The sequence below is a fragment of the Hippopotamus amphibius genome, chromosome 7, assembly GCF_030028045.1.
Source record: "Hippopotamus amphibius kiboko isolate mHipAmp2 chromosome 7, mHipAmp2.hap2, whole genome shotgun sequence".
In the NCBI taxonomy this organism is placed as follows: domain Eukaryota; kingdom Metazoa; phylum Chordata; class Mammalia; order Artiodactyla; family Hippopotamidae; genus Hippopotamus; species Hippopotamus amphibius.
In genome coordinates this window covers 42,591,610-42,603,823 of record NC_080192.1, presented here as the reverse complement: position 1 = coordinate 42,603,823, position 12,214 = coordinate 42,591,610, and the positions used below count along the sequence as shown (strand labels likewise).

At 38.0% G+C, this 12,214-nt stretch overlaps 1 protein-coding gene and 1 pseudogene across 1 annotated transcript; one reads left to right on the top strand and one right to left on the bottom strand.

Moving 5' to 3' along the window:
* Positions 1-8,082: 8,082 nt before the first annotated feature.
* Positions 8,083-11,977, bottom strand: LOC130857601 (cyclin-G2-like; annotated as a pseudogene).
* LOC130857755 (YTH domain-containing protein 1-like) lies at positions 8,820-11,271 on the top strand. The gene is made up of 2 exons (XM_057743484.1): positions 8,820-8,935; positions 9,034-11,271. Exons 1-2 carry the CDS (start codon positions 8,908-8,910, stop codon positions 11,199-11,201), a joined length of 2,196 nt encoding a protein of 731 aa, XP_057599467.1. The 5' UTR covers positions 8,820-8,907; the 3' UTR covers positions 11,202-11,271.
* Positions 11,978-12,214: the final 237 nt, after the last annotated feature.

Genomic DNA, 12,214 nt, shown 5'->3' with positions numbered 1-12,214 from the left:
TAGATTATTTTGTGAATGATGTTGAAATAACTGGTTCACTATACTATGTAAAACACAAAGAAATTATGACTCTAGTCACAGAAATAAGCTCCATGGATTAAAGACACATGAAAAGAAAAACAGAATTAGTAGAAAGTGTACTCTAATATCTTTTATCTCTCTGTGGAGAATGATTTTTAAATAAGACCAAAAGGCATTAATGAGGTAAAGAAAAATCATGTATAATATTACATCAAAAGTAAAGATTTCCTCAAACAATGGCCCCTCAGATGAAGTTAGCAGTAAGAGGGTATTTGCAACATCCAAAAGTGACAAAAGGGTTAAGATCTAGAATATCAAGGAAGTCTTAAAAATTATCAAGAAAAAAGGAAACCAGTAATAACTTATAATGGAAAATAGTCTGAAAAAATTATATACCTGAATCACTTTGCTGTACTTCTGACACTAACACAATATTGTAAGTCAACTATACTTCAATTTTTTAAAAGAGACAAAAGAAAGAAATAAGGAAACCACAAAAAATTGAGAAAGGATATGAATAGGCAATTTAGCCATAAACGCCATTAAGTATATAAAGAGAAAACCAACCTCAGTAGTAATCACAGGAGTACAAGTAAAAATAACAATGACATACACTACATGTTCATCATATTGGCAAAAATTTAAATAATATCAAGTATTATTGCAGATGCAGGGAAGCAAAAACCCTCATGCACTATTTTTGGATGTAATCAGTGGAATTCATTTTGGAAATAAAATCTGTTAGTTAAATAAGGGTAGGTACATATCCTAGAATCAAAAACAAGTTCTAGAGAAACTCCTGCTCGGGTACACAAATAAGCTTGAATAAAAATGCACATTGAAGTACAATAGTTGAAAAAAATTGGAAGCATTCTTGGTATCAGTCAATAAAAGACTAGATAACCTAGGCGGGTACTAAAAAAGGGTAATTTCCATATATTTATTTTTTACTCCAGTTCCATATGGGTTGAATGAAAAAAGTAGGAAATATAATGCAACACATGTAGTTATATATGAATCTGATATTTATATGAGATGTAATTTATATATATATGTATATAAGTATATATGCATTATATGAAGCAACACTATATTTTACATTAACACATGTAAAGCAATTTATGGAAATATGAATTGGCAGGACAAATTAAGCACAAGAGGAAGGAAAGCATAAGAGGATGAGATTGTGTTGGGAGATGAAGGGTATAAAAATACAAAATAAAAATTTGTTATATATTTACTGATAATGTACCAAGGAATATACCTCAGTTTAGTTGGATGCACTTGAGAGATGCCCCTTCTCAAATTATAACATTCCATATGGGCAAAGGCATAGTTAAAGAAGCACTCACATATACTACTATTAGATGATACTTTTCAGGACATAAACTCTAATCTGTGTTTTTTGGGGTTTTGTTTTGTTTTGTTTTGTTTCATTTTGTTTGAGTGTAAAATAAACTAGTAAATTTCTAAGTCTATACTATTGTATAGGAGCAGTTGCACCACTCTTGACTACCGAGGCTACTTTTAAACACCTCAGTCTTAGCATTTATCTAGTTTCTAAGACATTTCTCTTTTATTCATTGAACAGATGTTTACCAAATTCCAATTACATACCACAAACTCTCTTAAAACTCACCCTTGTCCCTAATTGATTCCCCTTCCACTTCTCTGATTGCTCTCTTATTTTACTTTTCACAATTTTAATCTACCTCTAAATCTGAAAATCTCTAAAACTAAGCCATATTTTTGCCTAAAATACTCTTTAGACTAATCTTCTATTCTTATGGCTTCTTTATATTGTCAATTTCCAAATTCAAATCCAATTTCTCATCTGGATATTTATGCTTTGTTAGCATTCTACTAACTCAACATAAATCAGTGGAATCTCATTATCTTCCACTCTCCTACTCCAGAACATCTCCCGTTGCCAATTACAGTTGGCTTCTCCAGATGCATCGTTATCCCAACTGACCACTTAAATTAAGAAAAATAAATTCATATATTTGTTTTGCTTTTTTCTTTCCCTGATCAGTCACATCAATGCCCATAAATTCACATCTGTATTAATTTCCTATTGCTATTGTAACAAATTACTACAAACTTAGTAGCTTAAAACAACATCAGTTTATTATCTTACTGTTTTAGAGGACAGAAGTCTGAAATGAGCTAAAATAAAGATGTCAACAGGGCTGTAGTCCTTACTGAGGGTTCTAGGGAAGAATTCAATTTTTTTGCCTTTTCCATCTTCTGGAGGCTACCCACTTTCCTTGGCCCATGGTCCCCTTCCATCTTCAAAGCCTGCAATGACTAGTTGAATCTTTCTTATGATGCCATTTCTCTGGTTTTCTTTTTTCTGTCTCCTTCTTCCTCAATGACCCTTTTGATTACACTGAACCCACCTGGATAATCCAGAGTAACTTCCTGCATTAGCCGATTAGTCATCTTAATTCCAATCTCAACTTTAATTCCCCCCTCACCATGTAACATTCACTGATTCTTGGGATTAGGATTTGGACATCTTTGTGGAGCCATTATTCTATCTATCACATTATCTAATCCAAATCAATTCAAATATCATCTCCCCCTTTTTTTGCCTCCCCCTCCCCTTATTTCATAATTTAGGACAAATCCTATGCAAAATTCTTTTCCTTCCAAGCACTTCTGGGAGTTCCACCAGGTACCCTGCATGTACTTAAACCAAGTCATACTTTTTAACATTTCACCTGTTATTCCCCTTTTATTCCTTAGCCTTGTTCATTAAATATTGAGTTGGCCAAAAGTTTTCATTCAGTTTTTTCCCTAAAATCGCTCTAGTAGCGCTTGGTTGTCTGTAACTTCGTTTGAAACAATTTTGTTAGATTGTATTGTGACAGCTGTCATATCAACATGCATCTCAAAAAAAAACCATCAAAACTGGTGAATTTTTGTATAGCCATTTTAATATTGAAGAAGGAAGGAAAAAAGCAACATTTTCAGCACATTATGCTTTATTATTTTCAGAAAGGTAAAAACGCGACTGAAACACACACAAAAAAGATTGTGCACTGTATGGAGAAGGTGCTGTGACCGATCAAAATTGTCAAAAGTGGTTTGCGAAGTTTTGTGCTGGAGATTTCTCACTGGATGATGCCCCAGCGAGAGCATCAGGTAGACCAGTTGAAGTTGATAGCGATCAAATCGAGATATTAATTGAGAACAATCAATGTTATACCATGCAGGAGAGAGCTGGCATACTCAAAATATCCAAATCAAGTGTTCAAAATCATTTGCACCAGCTTGGTTATGTTAATCGCTTTGATGTTTGGGTTCCACATAAGCGAAAAAAACTTTTTTGACCATATTTCCACATGCAATTCTCTACTGAAATGTAATGAAAACGTTCTCTTTTTGAAACAAATTGTGACTGGCAATGAGAAGTGGATACTGTACAACAATGTGGAACAGAAGAGATCATGGGGCAAAGTGAAATGAATCACCACCAACCACACCAAAGGCCAATCTTCATCCAAAGAAGGTGATGTTGTGTATATGGTGGGATTGGAAGGGAGTCCTCTATTATGAGCTCCTTCCAGAAAACCAAACGATTAATTCCAACAAGTACTGCTCTGAATTAGACCAACTGAAAACAGCACTCGATGAAAAGAGTCCGGAATTAGTCAACAGAAGATACATAATCTTCCGTTAGGATAATGCAAGACCACATGTTCCTTTAATGACCAGGCAAAAACTGTTACAGCTTGGCTGGGAAGTTCTGATTCATCCACCATACCTACCAGACATTGCACCTTTGGATTTCCATTTATTTTGGTCTTTACAAACTTCTCTTAATGGAAAAAATTTCAATTCCTTGGAAGACTGTAAAAGACATGTGGAACAGTTCTTTGCTCAAAAAGATAAAAAGTTTTGGGAAGATGGAATTATGAAGTTACCTGAAAAATGGCAGAAGATAGTGAAACAAACGGTGAATACGTCGTTCAATAAAGTTCTTGGTGAAAAAGAAAAATGTGTCTTTTATTTTTACTTTAAAAAACCAAAGGAACTTTTTCGCCAACCCAACACAAGCATGTCTTCTGGTTAGTAATGTAGCCTCAAAGGATCACTGTTCCCAGTCTTGCCATTTCTGCTGATGCTGCAGCAGTGGCACTCAAATCCCAGAAGCATCAAATTTTTGAATTGGAGAAAAGTGCTTCTTTCCACTTTTTGTGTTATGTTCTACTAAAGGATAACACATCAGAGTTGTTTGTTCCCATCTTAGAGACTTTTAAAAAAAACTTAGTTTTTACTTTAAAATATAGATCCATAAAAGAGACAAATCTAACTGGCAAAAATGATGTGTACTCAGCATCACTATTCCCCAAGGATGACAAATGCCTGGTTTTGGTTCTAATATATACAGACTGAGTCACTGACTCCCTCTTCTCTTTGATTGAGTTTTCATACAAGATGCCTCCTAAGTTAGCCTGGATAGACTTTGGTTGACCTAATCACCATCACACGGACCACCTCTATCTTAAACCAATGGTGGAAACAGCTTGGCTTAAATGCAATCAGCTGCAACCATAGACTCTCACACCTATTCCTTCTTTACTTCTCTGTAATCACAAGACTTGCCCTGGGAGGGAGGTTCGTGTAACATTTATATGATTGCAATAGCCACCACCATCACCCTATTGTCTATATAATTCTCACCCATCCAACATGACATCATTGATTAAGATTCCTAAATCAGTGCTACTTTTCTATCTGAGGATGTATAGTATTTTTCTGTGACCATTCAGGAAAAAATCCAAACAATTTATCATTCAAATATCTTTCTAATATTTATGACTTCCATTGTTTTGTTTTTAGCTATTGCCTTTCTTCATCCTAGTCCTCATGTCACACTTTTTTTTTCAAATTATCTAAGTCACATCATCTTTAAGTGTCCATGACAAACCCCCACTTCCTCTCAATATGTTGTGAAATTTTCTAGGACAATTTAAGTCTTTTTAAAAATTCACTTAATCAGTTGATGCTTAAATGATTGAATAAGTACGGATTTTGTTTAATAGATGTCAGCTGATGCTTTATTGTACCTAGGTGAGAATAGTATTGCTTAAAAATAAAAATTAAACAATTCATCCTAGGATGAGCATTACTTTGTTATTACCCCTAAGGTTAGCAAACCACTGATAACAGCCCCAGGTGTTACTTTGTCCTTTCTTGCTAGACTTAAACTCAATAATTCCAGGTTAAGTCTCATCCTGATATCCTCAGAAACCCAATTTGGCAATTCTATTACTTCCTGTCTGTATCCAGTACCCTTAGCAAGTCTCCTTTCCTGAGGCCACTGCCTGCCTTTTTGGAAAAATTCTCTTTTATCAGTGGCTCCGAACACAATATTTTTCAACTGGGTTGCCTTCAGTGCTTCTGGAAATGACTGCAGCTCTTTGAGGCTAGATCAAAAATATACTTCTTTAAATTCCAGAATTTCTCATAAAAAGTTTCTTTCACTATTCATAGCCACACCAGGTCAAATTACTGCCATATGATTATTAATAAATCATGAAATTAGTTTATCTGAAGATAATGTGATAAGTTTCACTGACAGGGAAAACAGGGACTATAATTCAATATCCAATAACATTTGAGGAAGGAAGTATTTTTCACAAAGCTTTCTGCTTGAAAAATGCTGCATAATTTCAAAATAACAGAATCATTTTGGCCACAGAGGAAAAGAGCTTCAAGGGTTCTGGGGAATGTCTTTGATGCATTTTTAGAGATCTCTCATGAGGACGAAATAACCCTTATGGAGGAAAAAATACCAGTGTTGCTGTAATTGTTGATAAAAGCAAATTGTTCCAACAAAAGAACCAGGATTTAAGACACTGAGCAAAAGGCCAAAAGATCTGATATTTGGGCACTTAAAAGTTAAATTTGCTGAGAAACTCATTGTTAGAAGTTTGCATATATTTACTGTCTATTCTGAAGAGGTTGAAGAGACAAGCATTATGAAAACCAAATTTTTTAAAAAGTAAAATCATGTTTTGGGGTCTTCACTGGTTGTCTCTGACCTGACAGAAAAGAGTTACTGAGCTAAAGTAAGTCATCTTGTCACCATTTCAATTAATTATGACACATGGAGTGTTATGATAAAGGGACTTCAATGACTCGTCACTGCTTCTAACACCACGGAAAAGCCCTGGATTTATCAGCACGCTTGAAACTGGCTGAAATCTCCTCACATATAGTCCTCACCACACGCCTAAGACAAGCAGGTACAGTACGTCCCACACAAAAATGACTTGTGCAAAGGTTAGAATGGAAAATATCTGAGAACGATCACCTGTGAACCATCTTCATTCTTGTTTTTCTCAATCACTGAAAAGTTGCAAATCCCACACTTTCTCCTCTTTTTTTCCCCTGGGCACTTGTACTATTACTGTTTTCAAATTTCTCTTCCTGACCTTTCTCCTACTGAAGAACCCAACCTCCACCTTATTCCTTGCCATGCAAGATTCCTTTCTATGGATAATGAACTGCTTTGTGTCCTTTTCTTTCATGACCTCTTCCCCTCCCCTTACCTCCTAGATAATTTTAAAGTTTTTCCACACAGATGACAGTGAAAATAAAGTGTTTGAAAGGAACTGGAGGACTAGCCCAATGCAGCATTTCATAAGTGTAAATTTTCTTTGACATTTGCTGTTTTATCATTACCACGTACAGTACATAAATTTAAATAGCATCCTATTTCAAAATGGATCTGTTTCTATTAATCTGAGATGTATGAAATTGTTTACCAAGCATGGAAATTGATGCTACAGGAAGACAGACCTTGATTAATTATGACTTTCAGTACTCCCATAAGCCTCTCTACTGAGAGCTATTCTTTTTCCTATATCCACAGGAAAATGGATATATTGAGAGATAGTGGAGGTAACATTCCCCTGATTCCCTAATTCTTCTTTCTGACTTTTACTCTTCCATCTGCCTGAAGAAGTCCATCCTCATTTAAGGCTATTTATCATATATCATCCTTGTTAAGCTCATTTCATTGAATGTAGACTTTCAGACCTGGATCACAGTCTTTATCTGCCATACTTCTGCCATAATTCGAGGAGGTTTTAGTGTACATGTAGACAAAAGATGGCATCCTAATTTCAGATTCCCTCGACCTCTTTCCCCTTACCCTTTCCTCCTCTGCACTACAGACCTCCTCCAAAGAACACATTTTAATCATTCACTCAGAAATGTCAAAGTTCCATATTCTATACTTTGTAAACAAATTTTTGTTTTTTCACCTCTTTCATACTATCCTTCCCACCAAATCTGCACAACAGTTTCCACAAATCCTCCAGTCCCTGGATTCCCCATTTTCTTTGGATTTATCAGTTCCATCCTAGGCTACCTTCCTTCCTTACTGAGCTTGGACATCAGGGTTGTTCATCAGAAGTTCAACATCATCAGCAACCTGCAAAACCCAAATCCTGGAGCAGTTACAGTTAACCTTTTTTGTTTCTGCATTTTGATAGTTGAGAATACAGCGTAAAAATCCCCTAATTCTTTGATTTTGCACTACTATAAATTCATGATTTTTCAGCCTTGGCTAGGACCTCAGCATCAACCTCAGTACTCTTAGTTGTCCTTGATTAGTTCCTTCCACCCTTCCCCTCAAAACACATTCAGAACTTGTACACTCCCCTCAAACCTCATCTTCACTCAGACTCTATTCTTTTATTCTCAGCGGATGTCAAAGTCTTCTACTTTATATTTCATCAAGGAAAAAAAAAAGGGTTCTCTCTTTAACTCTCTACATCCTTACCGACAAAATATATTATCCATATGGAGAAATAGCTAAAATGCCAATACTTAAATTATTTTCAGTTGTTTGAGAGGTCCTAACCCATTCGATAGCTTAGAATATGAAAAAAGACCAGATCTGATCTGAAAAATTATAGACAACAGGTGTTCCAGTCTGTATTCCTGCCTAGATAGGGGCTGGACCAAAAACCTGCTTCCCCATTTATTGCTTGTAAACTATATGTATACTTTAAATTCTGACACAGTGTAATTAGATTTCTAACATGGAAAGCACAGAGACTGTGTCACTTTCAAGTTGAAAAAGACAGTGTATCTTTGATCACTGAGATGGAGAGAGAGCTGCTGAGACTTCATTCTCTAAAACTCACATCTTCCAAGTCTTCACTTTCACTTTCATCAGGACAGCCATCTTCTGGTATTGTTGACGACTCAGGAACGCCATAAATGCTGTCTTGGAGGGTCTGAGCTCTGTACTGAGAAACAATCCAAACCAACTTCTTGAAACATTAGAAAGAAAAATATTCAGCTAGTCATTTAGAAACTACTTTCCTCCAGTAAAAGGATTCAGTATCATTAATCTTTGAATACTTTATAACAAGCTGGAGAAGTTGCAATAACTTAATGAATTACATTTCTATTTACAGATTGAGAAGGCACAAAGCTAATACAGATGGCTTTGGTTTTGAAAAGACTAGTAGGAAATTGCAAGCTTTCAGCTGAGCTTCCAGTTTATCAAGTCTCAATATTTCTTTCCTTTCTGAAATATGAAGTATAATAGTCTTGTGTAAGCAAAAAAAAAAGTTTAATACAGCAGTATGTTCCATTTCATAATTCTGATTTTTTTCCCCAACGGGAAGGCTGGGCCTAGGCTGCGGGAAGCAGGAGTGAAAGGAGGGAAGGGGAAAGGGGAGAAAGGGAAGAAGCGGAGAGAAAGGGTGAGTCGCGAAAAGGGTGAGTGGTAGAGGCTAAGGTGCGAAGCGCGCAGCCCAGCTGCCGCGGCTGCGGCGCCCGCGCGAGTCGCGTCGAAGCGGCGGCGGCGGCGGTGGCGGCAGCAGCAGCAGCAGCGGAAACAAGAGGGGAGCAATGGCGGCCGACAGCCGAGAGGAGAAAGGTCTTAGTCTGATGCTGGATCCCGAAATAAATAGTCCTTTGTATCTCCTAACCCAGAAGCTTCCAGGGTCAAAAAAACAAACCGTGTCTCAGATAAAGATGGAGAACTTAATGTTCTAGATGATATTTTGACTGAAGTACCAGAACAGGATGATGAACTCTATAATCCAGAGAGTGAACAAGATAAAAATGAAAAAAAGGGTTCAAAAAGAAAAAGTGACCGAATGGAATCTACTGACACAAAGCGACAAAAGCCTTCTGTTCATTCAAGACAATTGATTTCTAAGCCACTGAGCTCATCAGTTAGCAATAACAAAAGAATGGTTAGTACAAAAGGAAAGTCAGTCACAGAGTATAAAAATGAGGAATATCAGAGATCTGAAAGAAACAAGCGTCTAGAAGCTGATCGGAAGATTCGCTTGTCAAGCAGTGCCTCCAGAGAACCTTATAAGAGTCAACCTGAAAAAACTTGTCTGCGGAAAAGGGATCCTGAAAGGAGAGTCAAATCCCCTACACCAGATGGTTCTGAGGTAAGAATTGGGCTTGAAGTGGATAGACGTGCAAGCAGATCCAGCCAGTCTTCTAAGGAAGAAGTGAATTCTGAAGAATATGGCTCTGACCACGAGACTGGCAGCAGTGGTTCTTCTGATGAGCAAGGCAACAACACTGAGAATGAGGAGGAAGGGGTGGAAGATGTGGAGGAAGATGAAGAGGTAGAAGAAGATGCAGAGGAAGATGAAGAGGTGGATGATGATGGAGAGGAGGAGGAGGAGGAGGAAGAAGAGGAAGAGGAGGAGGAGGAGGAAGAAGAGGAGGAGGAAGAAGAAGAATATGAACAGGATGAGAGAGACCAGAAGGAAGAGGGAAATGATTATGACACACGAAGTGAGGCTAGTGACTCTGATTCTGAATCTGTTTCCTTCACGGATGGGTCTGTCAGATCTGGTTCAGGAACAGATGGATCAGATGAGAAAAAGAAGGAAAGGAAGAGAGCTAGAGGCATATCTCCTATTGTTTTTGATAGAAGTGGAAGCTCTGCATCGGAGTCATATGCAGGTTCAGAAAAGAAGCATGAGAAATTATCATCTTCCGTTCGTGCTGTCCGAAAAAATCAAACCAGTAAACTCAAATATGTCCTACAGGATGCAAGATTTTTTCTCATAAAGAGTAACAACCATGAGAATGTGTCCCTTGCCAAAGCTAAGGGTGTATGGTCTACACTGCCAGTAAATGAGAAGAAATTAAATGCTGCGTTCAGATCTGCTAGGAGTGTTATCTTAATATTTTCTGTGAGAGAGAGTGGAAAATTTCAAGGATTTGCAAGACTTTCTTCAGAATCGCATCATGGAGGCTCTCCTATACATTGGATACTTCCAGCAGGAATGAATGCTAAAATGCTGGGAGGTGTCTTTAAAATTGACTGGATTTGCAGGCGTGAATTACCCTTCACTAAGTCGGCTCATCTCACCAATCCTTGGAATGAACATAAGCCAGTAAAGATCGGACGTGATGGACAGGAAATTGAACTTGAATGTGGAACCCAGCTTTGTCTTCTCTTTCCCCCTGATGAAAGTATTGACTTGTATCAGGTCATTCATAAAATGCGTCACAAGAGAAGAATGCATTCTCAGCCCCGATCAAGAGGACGTCCATCCCGTCGAGAACCAGTCCGGGATGTGGGAAGGCGTCGACCAGAAGATTATGATATTCATAACAGCAGAAAGAAACCAAGGATTGACTATGCCCCTGAGTTTCATCAGAGACCAGGGTATTTAAAGGATCCACGATACCAGGAAGTAGATAGACGGTTTTCAGGAGTTCGCCGAGATGTGTTTTTAAATGGGTCCTACAATGATTATGTGAGGGAATTTCATAACATGGGACCACCACCACCTTGGCAAGGAATGACTCCTTATTCTGGAATGGAACAACCTCCACACCATCCTTACTATCAGCACCACGCTCCACCTCCTCAAGCTCATCCCCCTTACTCAGGACATCACCCAGTACCACATGAAGCAAGATACAGAGATAAACGAGTACACGATTATGATATGAGGGTGGATGATTTCCTTCGTCGAACACAAGCTGTCGTCAGTGGTCGGAGAAGTAGACCCCGTGAAAGAGATCGAGAGCGAGAGCGAGACCGCCCTAGAGACAACAGAAGAGACAGAGAGCGAGACAGAGGACATGATAGAGAAAGAGAAAGAGAGCGATTATGTGATCGGGACAGAGACCGAGGGGAGAGAGGTCGATATAGAAGATAATGCGCTTTTGGAAGCACTGATTGTTAAAAGATAAAAAAAATCTTGTATTTTTCTTTTTGTGTGTGTTTACAAGTAGTAAATTTATTTTCAACTGTCTACTTAAAAAAAAAAAAAAAAATTATTTTTTTCCTTCGTCTCCTGACAGAAGCAGTCCTTTTACACTGACTAACCCAGATTACTTCGTGAGTAGATGAAACACTGCATTCTTCTTCATCTATTCTGGCAGCCAGCAAAAACAACAGACTACAGTACAAGGCAAATTTTAGGTTTCACCTTCATAAAAGCCGAGGATCTGTCCAAAATATTGACAGCCAGGATAAAAGTTTATGTGCAAGATTGGAAATAAAAAAGTTGGTTAAATCCCTTAAATCTTGACATGTCTCGGTCTTCAGCACACAATGTTATTGTTCTCAGGGGAGCCTTCATCAAGCTCAGTCCTCTTTTTGTGGTTGGAATTTCTGTTCCTATTCCAGGTAGAGTTTCAATAGCTCAGAGAGCTGAACTTATTCCAGACTGCCAAGACCTATGCCGGCAAATCCTTCACTAGGTGGGAGAGGCAGCATCTGGCCTGGAAAGGGCTGAGCATAGAGGAAGGTGATGGACTCTTCCCTGAGTCAGCGACCTACCAGCTCAGCAGTGCCCCCAACTGCCTCTGCCGTCTCCTCCTCAGCCTCACAGCCCAGCTTCATACCACTGCCCATACCCACCCTCCTACTGGCAGCACTTCCTCCTGCAGACTCTGGTCTCCCCGCAGCTCTGGGGCCAGGCCATGCCATCAGCACAAGCTAAAGCAAACCTGCTCTTGTTCATCATATTTTTCATTTCCAAAGTTAAAAACTGTTCTTTGATTTTTCTTTTTTCATGAGATCCCGTTTTTATTTCATAAACAGATCATCTTTTCTTCTATCCTTGATGATTTTAACTATGACTTTTTTTGGTTCTCTGTTCCATTGATTGTTTTTGTCCAAATTTTTTTTTTCCTATTTGTTTTTGTCTCTGCCTCTTGAGTTGTC

What these genes read in the sequence shown, in the direction of transcription:
- LOC130857755 (XM_057743484.1), top strand. Translation starts at nt 8,908, where the DNA reads ATGGCGGCCGACAGCCGAGAGGAGAAAG. An exon ending in CGACAGCCGAGAGGAGAAAG is followed by an intron (nt 8,936 to 9,033) that starts GTCTTAGTCTGA and finishes TCTCAGATAAAG; the next exon opens with ATGGAGAACTTAATGTTCTA.